The following is a 19,019-nucleotide window of genomic DNA, read 5'->3' as shown; positions in this document are numbered from 1 at the left end:
CATATGGAAGGTACTTTTCCTTGTTGATGTCTCAAGAAGGGTAGAAATACAAGAACACACACACACACCCACACCCACACACACACACACTGCCCAGATAACACGATCTTGCTCTGTCTGAGGGGGGCCCATTTGAGTGTGCAGGCTAGGTCATAGCAGTTCAGTCACAGCAGAATAAAGAGCGACACAGAAAAAAAGAAAGACAAATTGGGCCATTCTGGAATCAAAGAGCAATTTTCCGCTCTATTAGAAAATGCCCTTTTTGTTTTCCACTCACCATTCTTCTATTATGGCACGTGTGTGGGTTTAAATGTGTGTGTGAGACTGGTGATGTTGTTATATGTGAACATATGCATGTCACTCACGCGCCATAGGCAGGGATAGGAGGGGGAGGTGGTGCAGCACGGAATGTGTTAAAGACAGCCCGGCCCCTCCCTCTCAAATGGGCCCCTCTATAGGCCACTGCTGCCCCTGTGGTGGGGTATGGAAACCCTGTGACTGAAAGAGAAATCACACAAAAACAAAACGCATTGGTTATTTTTTTTTGCACAAATACTTGTAAACCTACAATGTCACAAATTGTCACGTAGTGTAAAAAAAAAAAAAAACAGCCATTATTTGGGGAATGTCTCTTAGATTTGCAGGCCAGGGGTGTCAAACTGGTTTTCATCGAGGGCCACATCGCAATTTCGGCTGCCCCCAGAGGGTCATTTAGAAAAATGAATAATATATCAATATAAATATATAACAATTTTCCTCATAATATTGTAAATATAACATCATATGATACACGATTAATGCATTTAAATCTTTTTTTTTTTTTTACGTTTACTGTGGAAAAAAAGGTAAATTCTGTCATAAAAACTGGAGGCTCAGTTGTCAGAATGTTGTCATAAAGTGTACCATGTTTTTTTCAACATATTCCTGTAATTGGAAAAAACAGGACCACCATTTTTTTAAAGTGGTACCTGTGGATAATGCATATGTTTAAGAGTTTTTTTTATTTTTTGAATCATGTTTGAATCAGCTCATATTTTTCCATGTATACTCTGTATACTAGTTTCTCTTTGTCTTCAGATTGCCTGTTTAGACAGGGTCGTAAACCATCAGGAATGTGAACACAACCTCCAAGTCTCTCTTCTTATCAGTGTTGAGAGGAGGGGGGCTTTCTTTGTGTGAAAAGAGTTGCTTTTTCCTTTGGAATGCCAGATCAACTTGGGCTACGCATTTGTATGTGTTGTTCGAGGCTGGTCTCTATTCTCAAATATTTGACAATAAATTACAAAATACCTATTCTGTGCTTGGTGGTACCTTTGAGTTCAGTTATATGTCATCTAAGGAACTTGGGACTGACCAGCGTTTTACATCCCACTTGGAGGAACATCTGGTCAAACGCAACATACCTTAGTTAAATTATTTGACAAAAAAAAAAGTGCATCATACAGTATATTATAACAGTAATAATTTCTCTAAATAAAACCCCGGAAGACAAGATCACTTGTCTTCCTGGCGGTCAGCCCCTACAGATCCAACCACAGGATTTAGAGAAAGGAGGAGTGAGCAGAGCTCACAAAGGAGCCTCCTCATTGGCTGACGCGATACATAGTGAAGTGCGGTAAAGCATGGCTGCCCAACACTCACCTGGAAAGATGGCAATACCTGTGCTTGCTGTTACAGCATATACTGCTAAAGAACCCCAAAAGAGGAAATCAAAGGAAGAAAAGAAAGACGGTAATTTTACTGTTGGCCTTGGCTTGCCATCAAAGTTGGCCTATGCGGTATATATTATATAATATATTATTATATATAATTATTTCGATGGTGGTCCGTGCGGTCAAACTAGACATTTTAGCAAGGTAATGCCAACAATCTGTCCCGACTCCCGACTAAAATATTGCTGCGTAACTTTACAAATACATTTGGCTAATCGACATCAGTAAAATGTGGCATAATTACTTAGTAAACCATCTTGCAAGCAGCATAAACAAGAGCAACCTGCAGCGTAGGACTCGTCGATTGCCATTTGAAGTTCCTTGGAGTAGGATTCGGATTCGGCTGTGTATCTGGCCACCACAGTCATGGAGAGTGGGAGGGGACTACAGAATTTGGACCGTGATTGCAGTACCATTTCTGGCCACATTACTACATATGGCACCTTTAAGTCTTTTGCGGACAAGCGGTAGAAATGGATGGATGGATGGAACACATTACAAAAAAGTTAGCACAGGGGCATGTTTACCACTGTGTTACATGGCCTTTCCTTTTAACAACACTCAGTAAACGTTTGGGAACTGAGGAGACCAATTTTTTAAGCTTTTCAGGTGGAATTTTTTCCCATTCTAGCTTGATGTACAGTTTAAGTTGTTCAACAGTTCGGGGTCTCCGTTGTCGTAATTTACGCTTTATAATGCGCCACACATTTTCAATGAGAGACAGATCTGGACTACAGGCAGGCCAGTCTAGTACCCGCACTCTTTCACTATGAAGCAACGCTGTTGTAACACATGCAGAATGTGGCTTGGCATTGTCTTGCTGAAATAAGCAGGGGCGTCCATGAAAAAGACGTTGCTTGGATGGCAACATATGTTGCTCCAAAACCTGTATGTACCTTTCAGCATAAATGGTGCCTTCACAGATGTGTAAGTTACCCATGCCTTGGGCACTAATACACCCCCCCATACCATCACAGATGCTGGCTTTTGAACGTTGCGCCTAGAACAGTCCGGATGGTTCTTTTCCTCTTTGGTGTGGAGAACATGTGGCCCGCGGAAGCCTTAAAGGTGCCATATGTAGCAATGTGGCCAGAAATGGTACTGCAATCACAGTCAAAATCCTGTAGTCCCCTCCCCCTCTCCCTAACTGAGGTTGCCAGATAGGCTAGATCTGGCACCCAAGCCTAGAGTTTGACACCTGTGGCTTATAGCGAAGCTTTTCAAACAACCTGTCCAGTTACAACTGTCCAACCTACTGCTGGAGGTCATGCTGAAGAATTTAGAGGTAGTCTTTTTTCATCTTTCGGTTCACAAGGAGCCGTGCAGTTGTTTCCACCGGCAACAAAACAACCCTGGAGCATGAGAACATCACCGTCTTACCTAACAGGGGCCGTCCCAACAGACCACACCATTTTCCTTGGGAACTAAGGTGTTCAAACTTTTTTCACAAAGGGTCACCATAAAAAAAAGTAAAGGATGCGGAGGGGACACTTTGACAGATTTTATGCATTAAAAATGCTTAAACCAACCCAATGCAGGTCACTATAAGCCACATGTGTCAAACTCGAGACCGGGGGCCAGATCTGGCTCGCCCTACCATTTTATATGGCCCGTAAAAGCCTGGGAATAATTTGCGTCAAAAAATATTTTTTTCTTTTGTTACTAAATGTACTCGTTCTTTCCATTTTGACAGAATAAAATATATGTACTACATGAAATTGCATACCTTTTAAACTTTAATATTATATAATACTGCAAAATATAATACATTATAATACATTCCAAACACATTATTTTTTGTCAAAATAAAAACAAAGTACTTAAATATCTGCATAACAAATTGTACAATGATTTCGTGGCAAAAACGGCAGATCAGTTGCCAGAACTTCAATGTTAAAAAAACCCAAAAACTGTGGTACCGTTTTTGCATTTTTAGTAAAACACCATTAAATCGACAACCATACATTTTACAGTACAAATTTGGCAGTTTAGTCATCAGATAAAAACACAATTGTTGTACAGTTTTTCCATTTACAGCAATACACTGGAAAAAAAAATGCAGATTTTTCTGTAAAATTCTGGCAACCGGGATGTCAGTTTTTTACCATAACAAATAGTTGTACCATTATTTTTAATTTACAGTAATATGCTGTAACAAAAACCCACTGTAATATTTACGGTACAATTCTGTCAACTGAGCTGCCAGGTTGTTTTTTTTTTTTACTGTATAATCTGCAGGTTTTTTTTTAGTGTCTGTAAAAAAAGTCTTATCATCCAATGCATATCATACTGCGATATCATGAAGCAAATCCTTATCTATTAATATTTATATATTATCCACTGTTACAAGTGGCTCTCTCAGGGCAGCGATATGGCCCTTTATGATAAGGAGTAGAGATGTCCGATAATATCGGCCGATAAATGCTTTAAAATGTAATATTGGAAATTATCGGTATCGGTTTCAAAAAGTTAAATTAATGACTTTTTAAAACGCAGCTGTACGGAACGGAAGATATCCGGTAAAACACGGACGTAGGGCATACTTGCCAACCCTCCCCATTTTCCCGGGAGACTCCCGATATTCAGTGCCCCTCCCAAAAATCTCCCGGTGCAACCATTCTCCCGAATTTCTCCCAATTTCCACCCGGACAACAATATTGGGGGCGTGCCTTAAAGGCACTGCCTTTAGCGTCCTCTACAACCTGTTGTCACATCCGCTTTTCCTCCATACAAACAGCGTGCCGGCCCAGTTACATATTATATGCGGCTATTACACACACATAAGTAAATGCAAGGCATACTTGATCAACAGCCATACAGGTCACACTGAAGGTGAGGGTATAAACAACTTTAACACTGTTACAAATATGCGCCACACTGTGAACCCACACCAAACAAGAATGACAAACACATTTCGGGAGAACATCCGCACCGTAACACAACATAAACACAACAGAACAAATACCCAGAACCCCTTGCAGCACTAACTGTTCCGGCACGCTACAATATACGTCCCCCGCTACCACCAAACAAAGCCCCCCCCCCATTCCACCTCAACCCTGCCCCCTCCCCATCTCCCGAATTCGGAGGTCTCAAAGTTGGCAAGTATGCTCTAGTACAGTGGTTCTCAACCTTTTTTCAGTGATGTAACCCCTGTGAACATTTTTTTAATTCAAGTACCCCCTAATCAGAGCAAAGCATTTTTGGTTGAAAAAAAGACATAAAGAAGTAAAATACAGCACTATGTCATCAGTTTCTGATTTATTAAATTGTATAACAGTGCAAAATATTGCTCATTTGTAGTGGTCTTTCTTGAACTATTTGGAAAAAAAGACATAAAAATAACTAAAAACTTGTTGAAAAATAAACAAGTGATTCAATTATAAATAAAGATTTCTACACATAGAAGTAATCATCAATTTAAAGTGCCCTCTTTGGGGATTGTAATAGAGAGCCATCTGGATTCATGAACTTAATTTTAAACATTTATTTTGTTGAAGTATTATTCAATAAATATATTTATAAATGATTTTTTAATTGTTGGTATTTTTAGAATATTTAAAAAAAATCTCACGTACCCCTCGGCATAACTTCAAGTACCCCCAGGGGTACGCGTACCCCCATTTGAGAACCACTGCTCTAGTATACTCTGGACTGAAGCTGTGTGCCTTCATTGTTTTTGTAGCTTTTGTTTTGAGCCATGTTTAAAAAAAAAATAAAATAATGCACTTTGTGAAAGTCAAAGTATAGTATTTCCCATAGTTGTAATGGGTATCAGAATTATCTCAGGGAGAGCATGTCCCAAATTCCAAGCTGTTTTGAGGCATGTTAAAAAAAATAATGCACTTTGTGACTTCATTAATAAATATGGCAGTGCCATGTTGGCACTTTTTTCCATTACTGGAGTTGAAGTTGTTCTCTTACTTTGGAAAACCTTGTTTTTGATTGATTGATTGAAACTTGTATTAGTAGATTGCACAGTACAGTACATATTCCGTACAATTGACCACTAAATGGTAACACCCGAATACGTTTTTCAACTTGTTTAAGTCGGGGTCCACGTTAATCAATTCATGGTAAAGTTACATTGTTTAATGCATCCAGCGGGGCATCACAACAAAATTAGGCATAATAATGTGTTAATTCCACTACTGTATATATCGGTATCGGTTGAAATCGGAATCGGTTATTAAGAGTTGGACAATATCGGAATATCGGATATCGGCAAAAAAGCCATTATCGGACATCTCTAAAAAGGAGTTTGACACCCCTGATATATCTGAATACAAAATCTACATGTTAGTGTAATATCCCAAAATATATCTTAATAATCATACTCTTATTTTGTTTTTACAACATGCCGAGGGGCAATGAAAACCAGCTGCGATTCCAAAAATTGACTTTTGACACCCCTGCTATACAAGTTAATTTTATGGTCAAACTCCAGCAAAGATCAAGCAACATTTTTTGTGTGCTGAGAACCACAGATGTACTGTCAAACGGTAGAAAATGGATGGACATATCAACTAGAGAAGGCAATTTATGTGGATTTATTGGAATGTGGAAAATGAATAACCTGGATATTTTAAAGTTGGAATAGATTGAATTGGGTGACAAATGTGTAAGTAAAATAAATAATATAAAACAGGATTTATTTTATGGAAAATGTGGACTTTCGGGCAAAGTAGGGATTTAAAAAAATTTGGTAAATGGTTAGTTTAATGTTTTCATGTCGGTAGAGTAATGTAATAAATGTGGAACTTGTAAACAATTGTCTATTAATTTTTAATGGGAATCTTGTCATGGAAATTGTGGGTTTATAGAAAATATAGGACTTTTTGAAATGTATCAATAGCTAGCCATCGTGTCCTTAATTATGTGGTCTAAATCCGTTGTGAAAGTAGTTGAGTTTTAATAAAACACAAAATAAATAGAACATTTTGCTATAAAGTACTCACAAAAAGTTAAGGATATTCAAGCATTCATGCGCAATTGATGATTGATAAACCTAAAATGAACTCTAACCTTTACAGGTGAATCGAACCATCGCTAAACTTTTGAATACTCACGTGTAACTGTTCAATATTTCAGTACTTCTTGAACAACCTACTGTTCTGTAACGAGGAGCAGAAAGGGCAAAATTCCAAAAAGGTGTGTGGTTAATCGACCAGTACATGTCCTGGTTCAACTGGTATTTAATCAGTCCTCTTCATCATGCTGCTCACATTTTGACAACACGAGACACAGAGGACATCCAGCAATTGGTCAGCAGTTCCTTGTGCAAGGCTTCAAACAGAATGTTCTCAGAGGCAAGTGGCTACTGAGCTTAGAGTGTCACAGAGTGTCATCAGCAGGTTGCAACAGAGACTGTCAAAAAAGTCACCGGTTGTTCAGCTGCTTGTTAGAGAAAAGTTATATATATTTTAGTAGTGAGAACAACATCCACGAGCCACATCGTGATACTTTATCAACGTGACTCAAGAACGGAATATCCATATGCTACAATTTCAGGTAATCAACATGTAATTCTGTCATTCAAAATAATTCACTGCATAGTATTCAAATTAATAGTCAAGCACTTCCTTCCAATAGTGATTTTTTTCTCAGATGATCACCATAACCTCAAGAAGCAAAGCAGATTCATTTAAATAGGGCTGTCAACGTTAACACTTCTCGTCAAGGCACCTTCTCTCACGCACACGCACTTCCCGGTTCACAATAATAGCGTGATACATCACATCCGGTCCAACAAAATAAAAAATGGCTTACATTTGTTCAAACAACTAGTTAAACTAAGGGAGAGTAAATGCAGATGTAAATGGTGCACTATGTAAAGTTGTTTATGGGTATCTTTTAGGGTTGTACGGTATACCGGTATTAGTATAGTAGCGTGATATTAATAAATCATATTTGGTACTATACCGCCTCTGAAAAGAACCGGTCCGATAAAAAACTAACGATAAAGATGAAGTTATAACACTGAAACGCCCACCGGAAGAGGTGCTTTAAGACATCGCTAGCTAGCTAGGAGCTAAAGTCCAGCCCCAGTCGGCAGTGTTTTAGCTACTTCTAAATCACTAATCCTCGCCTCCATGGAGACAAATAAAGTAAGTTCCTTACAAGTATCATTCCTGCAGGACGAGGAATATCTAAACATGTTTCACTACACACCGTAGCTCACCGGCATCAAAATGTAAACAAACGCCATGAGTGGATCTACACCTAACATCCACTGTAATGATACCAAGTGCAGAAGCGTATCTAGTCGATACTACTATGATTACGTCAATATTTTTTGGCATCACAACATCTTCTTTCGTTTAAAAAAAATGTATATTATGTTTATAAACTCAGTAAATATGTCCCTGGACACACGAGGACTTTGAATATGATCAACGTATGATCCTGTAACGACTTGGTATCGGATTGATACATAAAATTTGGGGTATCCTCCAAAACTAATGTCAAGTATCAAACAACAGAAGAATAAGTGATTATTACATTTTAACATAAGTGTAGGTAGAACATGTTAAAAGAGAAAGTAAGCAGATATTATCAGTAAATGAACAAGTAGATTAAAAATTAATTTTATACCACTTGTCCTTAATAATGTTGACAAAATAATAGAATGGAAAATGACACAATATGTTACTGCATATGTCAGCAGACTAAATTAGGAGCCTTTGTTTGTTTACTTACTAATAAAAGACAAGTTGTCTTCTATGTTCACTATTTTATTTAAGGACTTAACTGCAATAAGAAACATATGTTTAATGTACCCTAAGATGTTTTGTTAAAATAAAGCCAATAATGCAATTTTTTGTGGTCCCCTTTATTTAAAAAAGTACCGAAAAGTAATGAAATAACACTAGTGTCTTTATTACATTATCTTTTAACATACAGTACATCTGTATCTAGTTTGTTATATTTTTGCAGGGCATTTCAAAATGTGCACTTAATTGTTACTCTACTTATTGTCACCAAGTTATGAGCAAATTAAGAAGTTGCAGTTCAGAAAAATATTTTAAAAACGTTCTTGTGTGACATTCCTACCAAATTGCATTTGTATCCAAATATTGTGGTATTTTCTTAAGCAAATTGTATCTATGCAAGCAAGTATTAATCTGATTAAAAACATTTTAAAGAGGGCCTCCCTCTTCCTCTCACGCAAGATCCACCCAGGACTAGAAGAACATGAATCCCTTCCTGACTGTACATGTGTGAAAATAAAACAAACCAATTCATTTGAGAACACAGACCAATTTAGTGTACACAATAGAGTTGTCCTGATACCAATATTTTGGTACCGGTACCAAAATTATTTTGATACTTTTCGGTACTTTTCTAAATAATGGGGACCACAAAAAATTGCATTGTTGGCTTTATTTTAACAAAACATCTTACGATACATTATACATATGTTTCTTATTGCAAGTAAATAAAATAGTGAACATACAAGACAACTTGTCTTTTATTAGTAAGTAAGCAAAGAAAGGCTGCTAATTTAGTCTGCTGACATATGCAGTAACATATTGTGTCATTTTCAAAATTATTAAGGACAAGTGGTAGAAAATTAATTACTAATCTACTTGTTCATTTATTGTTAATATCTGCTTACTTTGGTTGGACCGGTACTTTTCAGAGGCGGTGTAGTACCGAATATGATTCATTAGTATCGCGGTACTATACTAATACCGGTATACCATACAACCCTAGTACACGTCCTGAAAAACGCACTAAAAACAGTACCGTTAAATTGTGAATATTTTGTGCTACTGCGTCTTGAGAGATGTCAACACAAGACAGTCTGCAGCTGCTTGATGGAACAACGCCTCAGTGTTCTCACACAATGTTCCCTCCCTCTCCTTTAACGTCTGCCTCTTGTTCTCTCAGTAGACTGATAGAGAGCCGTAACAATCTGCTGTTTCTGCCCCTGCCTATTCTAACAAGTCTGACAACAGCATTACTATGTCATTCAACCACCAAACACTCTGTTGGCAATGTATTCTGGGTAAAAGATACATTTCTTCCCTCCGACCCCTGCACCCGACTCCCTTAATATCTGACGTCCTCATATTAATCCCACCATGTGTGTGTGTGTGTGAGAGAAAGAGCCAGCAGGTGTGTGTGTACTTATGCATGAGTGTGAATAGGGACACGTGTTGTTGGTGGTGTCACACACATCTGAATGGAATATGACGATGAGTTATGGCTTGTGCTTGCTACAGTGGTGTTGTAATAACCCATGAATCACCGCCTGACATCCAGTAGGCCCATAAAGTGCAAAAACACAACAGAAAAAGCAGCAACATCCACAATATATTGAGTGCGAAAAATGTATGTATCTGGGACTAGAGTGGAAGCTTTGGTCATAACCAAAAAGGACGCCGAATTAGCCGTTTCTACTTGCTTTCCTTTGTTTTCTGGTGAATTTGTCCAGAGACAGAGAAAGAATGGGTTATGATAAAATATTACTGAACCTACAGCAGTTTCTAGTCCTAGACTTAGATTGATCAGATCTAATCAGATTAGATTTGACCAATCCAATCTAAAGTTGCTTTTTGGTTTGTGTGTGGCATTATTTTATGTTTTTTAACCTAATTTAACATGACATTGTTTACTTACGAGTAGAGATGTCCGATAATGGCTTTTTTTCCTGATATCAGATATTCCGATATTGTCCAACTCTTAATTACCGATTCCGATATCAACCGATACCGATATATACAGTCGTAGAATTAACACATTATTATGCCTAATTTTTTGTGATGCCCCGCTGGATGCATTAAACAATGTAACAAGGTTTTCCAAAATAAATCAACTCAAGTTATGGAAAAAAATGCCAACATGGCACTACCATACTTATTATTGAAGTCACAAAGTGCATTATTTTTTTTTAACATGCCTCTAAACAGCAGCTTGGAATTTGGGACATGCTCTCTCTGAGATAATCCTGATACCCACTACAACTATGGGAAATACTATACTTTGACTTTCACAAAGTGCATTTTTTTTAATTTTTTTAAACATACCTCAAAACAACAGCTACAAAAACAATGAAGGCACACAACTTCAGTCCAGAGTACACTAGAGTAATAAAGTAAACAATAACATAGTCCTCCTTTAGTGCAAGACTGCCTGGCATACTGTATAAATGGAAATTATATACTGGGCTCAATCTGAACAGCCGATATGGCCATCTACATCAACTCTATGATTTGCCTGAGAAGCTGGACAGGACAAAAAAAACAAAACAAAACAAAAAAAAAACTTTTTGAAACCGATACCGATAATTTCCGATATTACATTTTAAAGCATTTATCGGCTGATAATTTCGGCAGTACGATATTATCATTATCATCTCTACTTACGAGTGTTGTTTTATTGGACATAGCCTTTACTACTAGATGAGAGTAAATGAAGCTGCTTGTTCAGTGAGTTTTAGCGGTAGCGGAATGATATTTATTTGGAGGGGCTACAGTAAGTGTTTGCTTTTAAATCTGTTTTTTTGCATCAGTGTATTGTTTTCTGAAAGTATTCATTATATATACGGGTGTCGGACTACTCGAGATGTGACACTTGCGAATGATTTGGGTCTTTTGAACAGGTCTCTTCAAGAACAAATGCAATGCAAATTGCCCACGCTGCCACCATATGTGCGTCACCTGCCTGGACTGGAGTCCCACAAAATGAGACAAAGTCAAAGGAAATGCAGCAACATTTGGAAGCACTTTCATGGCTCATTGTTTTGTTAAGTACCCTAGTTTAGGTGAACACACCAGGTAGATTAGTACCAAAGCTGCACCCACTGAATTTTAGAAGAAAAAAATATTTTTCCATATATTAGCCGCACCGGACTATAAGCTGCAGACATATACACTGCTAAATGAGTTATTTGTACAGTAAGATTCTATAAATTTTTATTTACATACCTTAATTATTTCCACACTGTGCCTGTAACATGGCAGTAAAGCGGCTGTTCAAACAAAACAGAAGTCATCGTCATGGACCCACTAGTTGCCGAAGCTAGCTCTCCCATCAGCTAAACAGACTCGATAACTCCACGGTGATGTTTTGGTGAATATACTGAGGAATTTGTGAAACTGAAACAATACAAAAAGAATGCTGTTGTAAGTTAATAATACTAAGACAGAACCTGTAAATGTGTTAGCATGTCAGCTCATGCTAACGATGCTAGTGTCATTACATTATGATAGTATGTACAAAACACTCCTGCAGTCATCAAACATGGGACGGTTTAGTAAGTATAAACAGTTGTAGTTATATTGTAAAACTTACAACTGCTGCTTGGCGTAATGAAAGAAGAATCCATTCCGAGTACTAACGCTTTGGACAATTAGAAGACTGAACGACACTTCGGTTGGTGGTAGCGGGGGTGTATATTGTAGCGTCCCGGAAGAATTAGTGCTGCAAGGGGTTCTGGGTATTTGTTTTGTTGTGTTTATGTTGTGTTACGGTGCGGATGTTCTCCCGAAATGTGTTTGTCATTCTTGTTTGGTGTGGGTTCACAGTGTGGCGCATATTTGCAACAAAGTTAAAATTGTTTATATGGCCACCTTCAGCGTGACCTGTATGGCTGTTGATCAAGTATGCTTGCATTCACTTATGTGTGTGAAAAGCCGCATATATTATGTGAGTGGGCCGGCACGCTGCTTGTATGGAGGAAAAGCGGACGTGACGACAAGTTGTAGAGGACGTTAAAGGCAGTGCCTTTAAGGCACGCCCCCAATAATGTTGTCCGGGTGGAAATCGGGAGAAATTCGGGAGAATGGTTGCCCTGGGAGATTTTCGGGAGGGGCACTGAAATTCGAGAGTCTCCCGGGAAAATCGGGAATATCGGCAGGCCGATATTATCGGACATCTCTACTTCTAAGTGATTTTGCCTGTTTTTTTTTTTTAAATTAAATTATTTTCACCAGCCAAAAAAACCCCCAAAATTTGCAGCTGAGTCTTATTAGCCGCAGAATTGAAAGTGTAGGAAAACAGTAGCGGCTTATCGTCCGGAATTTCCGGTACATACTTTTGCATTCACTTCATTTATACATTGTGCTATTTTTTTATTTTACTTACGTTTGAAATGAACTGAAAATTCACACAATGCTAACCAAAACACAGTTTTACAAAATACACACTCAAAAGTAGTTTTTATTAATCACATTAATATGTATCGTGTGATTCAGGTGTATCAAATGCGTATTAAAAATACATGTACTGTATGCCTAAGATGTATAGAGGTATTCAGTGGTGTGTGTGTGTGTGTGTGTACGTGGAGGTCATCTGTCATTCTTCTGAATGGGATTTGCGCACAATAAACCTGTAGCCGAAGCCTGGCAATGGAGATGGAGTGCACTGTCAGCCGGCCAGGATTTATGGAGGCCGATTCAGCTGATGGGTGGTGGGAAAAGCCGTCTGATAAAGGGTGATTAATCGTCCTTACATCTTGCTATGCTCCCGCCCCAAAGTAGATTAAATGTACTCATAATTATTCCAGAAGACGTACCAATCCCACATACTTATATAATCTTTCCTTTTTAATGGGAAAGTGCCTCCCTCAACTTGTTTGAGCATTAAACACATTACAGTACTTTCTCCAACGGACTTTACATGAATTAATTGTTTTTTATGTATCTTTTCGCATCCACAAGCATGTAATGATTGTCCCGCTTAGTGGGAGACACATACATTCACATAACCGGTGAAAAATGTCTGCTGAAGCCCTGAAAATAAAAAATCCTACATCAGAAAAATACAGAAGTCCATTCCAACCACGTGCACCGAACTGGGCAAATTTCAAAAACAAGGTCAGGGGTGTCAAATTCACTTGTCACGATTTCCTGTGGATTTGATTACTAATTTGTTAAAGTACACCGGGAAAAAAATCAGTAAGAAAAGTATTTTTAATTTTTATCAGTGTATTACTGTAAATGGATCAACGGTAACACTGCATTTTAAAGTAGCATTCTGGCTGCCAGTTTTGCTTTACCGTAAAATCTATGATTGTTGTTTTGACAGTGTAATATTATAAATGTCTCACATTATTAACCATATCCACTCGACATCCATTGCACCGGTCATCTAGAGGGGGTCCCCAAACCTGCGGTTCCCTCCAAGGTTTCTCATTGTAATTCCCATTGGGTTGAGTTTTTTCTTGCCCTGATGTGGGATATGAGCCGAAGATGTCGTTGTGGCTTGTGCAGCCCTTTGAGACACTTGTGATTAAGGGCTATATAAATACAGTTTGATTGATTGATGCATGCGCCTCACAATACGAAGGTCCTGAGTAGTGCTGAGTTAAATCCCGGGCTCAGGATCTTTCTGTGTGGAGTTTGCATGTTCTCCCCGTGACTGCGTGGGTTCCCTCCGGGTACTCCGGCTTCCTCCCACCTCCAAAGACATGCACCTGGGGATAGGTTGATTGGCAACACTACATTGACCCTAGTGTGTGAATGTTGTCTGTCTATCTGTGTTGGCCCTGCGATGAGGTGGCGACTTGTCCAGGGTGTACCCCGCCTTCTGCCCGAATGCAGCTAAAATAGGCTCTGTCACGCCAAATTTCTTCCCCCTACAAAATCCCCCCCCCCCCCATTTACTTCCGGGGTCATTTCCTCTTACGTCATTTCCTCTTACGATAGCACTTCGGCTTTGACTGCCCGTGGCTGGAAGGATACTTGTTTTTTTTTATTTTTTAAAATTTTTTATAATATAGCGTTAACAAAACGTCTGTATTAATCGGACAAGTATTAATCGGACAAATTAACTTGAGGATATTCCTGACTGCACATTTGACTCGTGGACATATGCGGAAATGAATAACAGTGTACAATAAGTTAATTAATTATCAATCAACATTATCAAACTTTATTAAAACTACATCTATTTGTTAAATTCAGTTTGTTTTAGTTCTCTGTGTAAGTTAACTAAATCAAAATGACATTTATGTGAACTTACATTTTTTTAGTTTCATTCGTTGTTTTTACGTCAGCACTCATGTTTCCCATACATCGTGGTACTTTGGGAATGCATATGGGAACAAATACTCATTGCACATTTGACTACCGTACGGGACGGAAAATTAAACGATTTTTGATTCGTTTTCCACGGGTCAACACTACTTCAGGGTTAATTTCGATCGCTGTCAATGACGTAAGAGGAAATGACGTAAGTAAGTGGAAATGACGTAAGAGGAAATGACCCCGGAAGTAAATGGGGGGGGGGGGGGGGGGGGGGAAGAAATTTGGCGTGACAGCTCCAGCACCCCCCGCAACCCCAAAAGGGACAAGCGGTAGAAAATGGATGGATGGATGGATGGATGGAAAAATGGTTCCAATTTTTTTAATTTAAATTTCTGGCAACTGAGCTGCCTTTGTCATTTTACTGTAAAATCTAAGATTGCTGCTTTTACAGTATTAATGTAAATGGAAAAAAAACAGTAAAATTCTAGCAACTGATCTGCCAGTAAAATCATTTGTCATTTTACAGTGTACATGTACAAATACCTGTTCAGTGGTATTTGTGGTTAGAGTGTCCGCCCTGAGATCGGTAGATCGTGAGTTCAAACCCCGGCCGAGTCATACCAAAGACTATAAAAATGGGACCCATTACTTCCCTGCTTGGCACTCAGCATCAAGGGTTGGAATTGGTGGTTAAATAACCCAAAATTATTCCCGGGCTCGGCCACCGCTGCTGCTCAATGCTCCCCTCAACTCCCAGGGGGTGAGGGTGATGGGTCAAATGCAGAGGACAATCTCACCACACCGAGTGTGTGTGTGACAATCATTGGTACTTTAACATGTACATGCATGCAGTACATGTATTTTCTTTTTGTCAATATAAAGATATAAAAATAAACGTGTATCATTTATGCAAAATATTTCCAGGCTTTTGCGAGGCAATAAAATATGTTGTAGCCCCTGGGCCTAGAGTTTTACACCTGTTACGTAGCGTTTCCAAGCGTTGTTCGCCTTGACTACCGCTTGCCAAAGGCTGGGCTGCACTGTATTTGTTTACCGAGTAGACATGTCACAAATTTTCCGTACAGAAAAATGTGATTACACCCTTATTATTAAGTGATCGTATTTCAGTTGATTTAAAGGTATTTAACTGGCGTATATATAGATGGTGTTCATCATGCCTCTGCTGAAGTCAGCTGATTACTTTGATTTGCAGAGAGGAATTTTGGAGCACGCTCATAACGTTGTTGGAGGATTCATCTTCCGCCTGTCTTCTTTCTTTAATTGTCATTTATTGGTGGTCGTAAATATGAACACAAATCCAGTTAGCTGATATTGGCTGATAATATGTCTGGTGTGTATGAGTAATGAGTGGAGGAAATGTATGCAAGAAGGGCAGACAGACAACAGGCGTGATTGCGTTTCCTGGTATGTTGTCTTGCCTCGTCAAAATTTGTCAATGCGTTTTGCATCGGTCCTGGAAGAGAAGGATGCTAGCATATGGTGTCATTTAGGCTTGGCAAACTTTAGTGGCACATTTAAGACCACTCTGCACATTAGCATATTATAAATTAGCAAGCCAGACTGGATACGTGGATGAGTGTGATACAGGAATCCACAGAACACTCCATTTCGAGACCATATCATTTTTAATACCCGCCTCCCCCGAGAGAGCAAATGCCCCTACTTCAAGGCCGCCCCTATTGTACCAGAGCTGAAAAAGTTCAGTCTCAAGTAAAACAGTGCCAAGTCAAGTGCCACATAACATTCCTACATTAGACTTGTTTCAGTTTTACTATTGACCAGTTTAATGTATGTCGACAACCTGTCTATGTGGACCAACTTATCAAATCCTGGTCCAACCTGTGCCCACTTATGTCGACGTCGAAATTCCTGATCATGCCATCTTTTCTGCTTTTATCTTTTTGATTTCTTGGATGTCATTTAAATATGTAAGTTATACAAATAAGACGTCATAAATGCTAAAATAAAACAAACATCGCCATGAAAGTTCAATAATAAGGTTGTTTGAATTGAATTAAGAACCTTGAAGACTAACTAGATACCCTATTAAAACAGTTTAAATGGTTCACTCCACCTGGACAGCGGACATCATGACGTTATCAAAGCTCACCCTTAAGTATTTGATTTGATTTTTGATTTTTATTAAGGATCCCCATTAGCTGGTTGCCTCAACAACCCACTAGTCTTCCTGGGGTCCACAATTCAATACAATTACAAGTAAAAGCATATCATTATAACTACATAATACAGAAAAAAATAAAAGCATCAATAAAAAACAAGCAAACAATTTAAAGTCACAGAATAGTAATTACCATATAAATATAACTACACAATATAAAACCAAATAAATCATCAACGAGCAAACTAATTTAAAAACTCAGATAAAATATTACTCTCTTTTTAAAAACCTGTTTACTTTCAATGCTGGTGAGAATTCGAGGCAGGTTATTCCAGAGCGATAAAGATCTATAAATAAAAGATTTCCGCAAAGCATTCTTCCTGGGACGAGGGAGTACAAAATGCCCCTCACTGGATGCCCTGGTATTGTGATTATGTATGGTGCTACTGTGAACTATTTGGGCCATGAGAAAAGCAGGAGTTTTACTACCGGTTACTGATTTGAACAATATAAGAGTATTAGCCAACAACCTGTTCTGCACTGTTAGCCAGGAAAGAGAAGCATGCATTTGGTTCACATTGGTTCTTAGTGAACAACCAAGAACCAGCCTTGCTGCCCTATTCTGGACAATCTGGAGCTTACTGATCTCACCACTTGCAGCAGACGCCCAGACTGTAGAACAATAGCCAATATGACACAAGACTAAACTCTTAACAATTTGACAAAGAAGAGGTGGATCAGCAAAAGCAGCACATTTCCTGGAAATACCAACAGCCCTTCCCATCTTTGTAACTATATCACTGATATGATTTGACCAGGATAGAGTGCAGTCCAGCATCACTCCAAGGAGCTTGGCACTTCTGACCTGTTGAACTGTTGAAATACCTAGCCTCAAATCCAACTTTGGGTCACAAGATAACCCTTGCCTAGTCCCCAATATAATACTTGTTGTTTTTGACACACATCACCAGCATTTTGGAACAAGGAGCAGTGATAGAAGAAAGGTAAAAATATAATAAATCTATTTGGACAAAGTCATGTAAAAGTTTCACTTTTGCATCTCATTGCACATAACTGCGGTGTGTTCAAGGACCCTTGATTACATTTAGAAACAGAAGCCTCACTAGGTTTTAAAGACAGGGGGAGACTTAACCCCCACAAGATGCACTAAAAATATTTACATAATACTGAAGCTGTATTACGGTGTGGCGAAGTTCGTAGAGTGGCCGTGCCAGCAATCGAAGGGTTGCTGGTTACTGGGGTTCAATCCCCACCTTGTACCATCCTAGTCACGTCCGTTGTGTCCTTGGGTAAGACACTTCACCCTTGCTCCTGATGGGTGCTGGTTAGCGCCTTGCATGGCAGCTCCCGCCATCAGCGTGTGAATGGGTGAATGTGGAAATACTGTCAATGCGCTTTGAGTACCTTGAAGGTAGAAAAGCGCTATACAAGTATAACGCATTTATCATTTATTTACTATTACTATGATTTGTATTATCTACTGATGATAATCTACGTGGATCAGCTCAATGCTACTTTACACTCTGATGCAAAGAGAAATTATTCTGGCCACTTTATATCAAATTTGTTGACACTTTTTTGTAAGAAAAAACTAACAAACCCTAACTTTCAAAAATGCTTTAGGAGGGGTTCAGGGTTTCCACCAGATTGCCATAATACATTTGGCGGTGGGGGCGTGGTCAACATGATGTCATCATTTAGTTTGCATAATCTGTGATGATGAATATATTTTCTTTAAAAAGTCTAAACAAATGTCATACATGCATTTAAAACAAATCGGTGTCATTGTTAATTAGTAATGTATAGCTTATTGTACAATGTAACAAAGCTGCACTTTGTTGAGAATTATTCAAGTTTCTAGAGATTTCCCCAATTCTTTTAGTGACTTTTTCTTTATTAAAAATGACTAGCAACAAAAATATAGCATCTTGTTTTGTGTTATTGGAGACTGTACTCCTGTTTAGAGACACTTTACATTAGTTGCTTGATGCCCGCGACGATCAGTAGTGCACAAATAATAGGCTATAATTACCTAGATATGTTCCAGATATGTTAATCCCATCTTTAAAAAATCAGAAACCAAATTAGTACCAGTAGAGTGGAAAACAAGTTGCCTCTATATTGAAGTCATTATCATATATATCTGATTTATGACACCAAAGTCCCAAAGTT

At 38.5% G+C, this 19,019-nt stretch overlaps 1 protein-coding gene across 10 annotated transcripts in view; it reads right to left on the bottom strand.

The window, feature by feature from the left end:
• The window catches only part of rbfox3a (RNA binding fox-1 homolog 3a), a 1,185,382-nt gene that overhangs the window by 102,626 nt on the left and 1,063,737 nt on the right, over positions 1-19,019 (bottom strand). For all 10 annotated transcript variants that reach the window (XM_062056429.1, XM_062056431.1, XM_062056424.1 and 7 more), the window contains one exon: positions 366-498. In XM_062056429.1, the coding sequence (XP_061912413.1) occupies positions 366-498 (133 nt within the window). The remainder of the gene's footprint in view (positions 1-365; positions 499-19,019) is intronic.

The sequence above is a fragment of the Entelurus aequoreus genome, linkage group LG08, assembly GCF_033978785.1.
Source record: "Entelurus aequoreus isolate RoL-2023_Sb linkage group LG08, RoL_Eaeq_v1.1, whole genome shotgun sequence".
Classification (NCBI taxonomy): Eukaryota; Metazoa; Chordata; class Actinopteri; order Syngnathiformes; family Syngnathidae; genus Entelurus; species Entelurus aequoreus.
The sequence above is the reverse complement of the archived record's forward strand: the minus strand, read 5'-3'. Positions and strand labels throughout refer to the sequence as shown.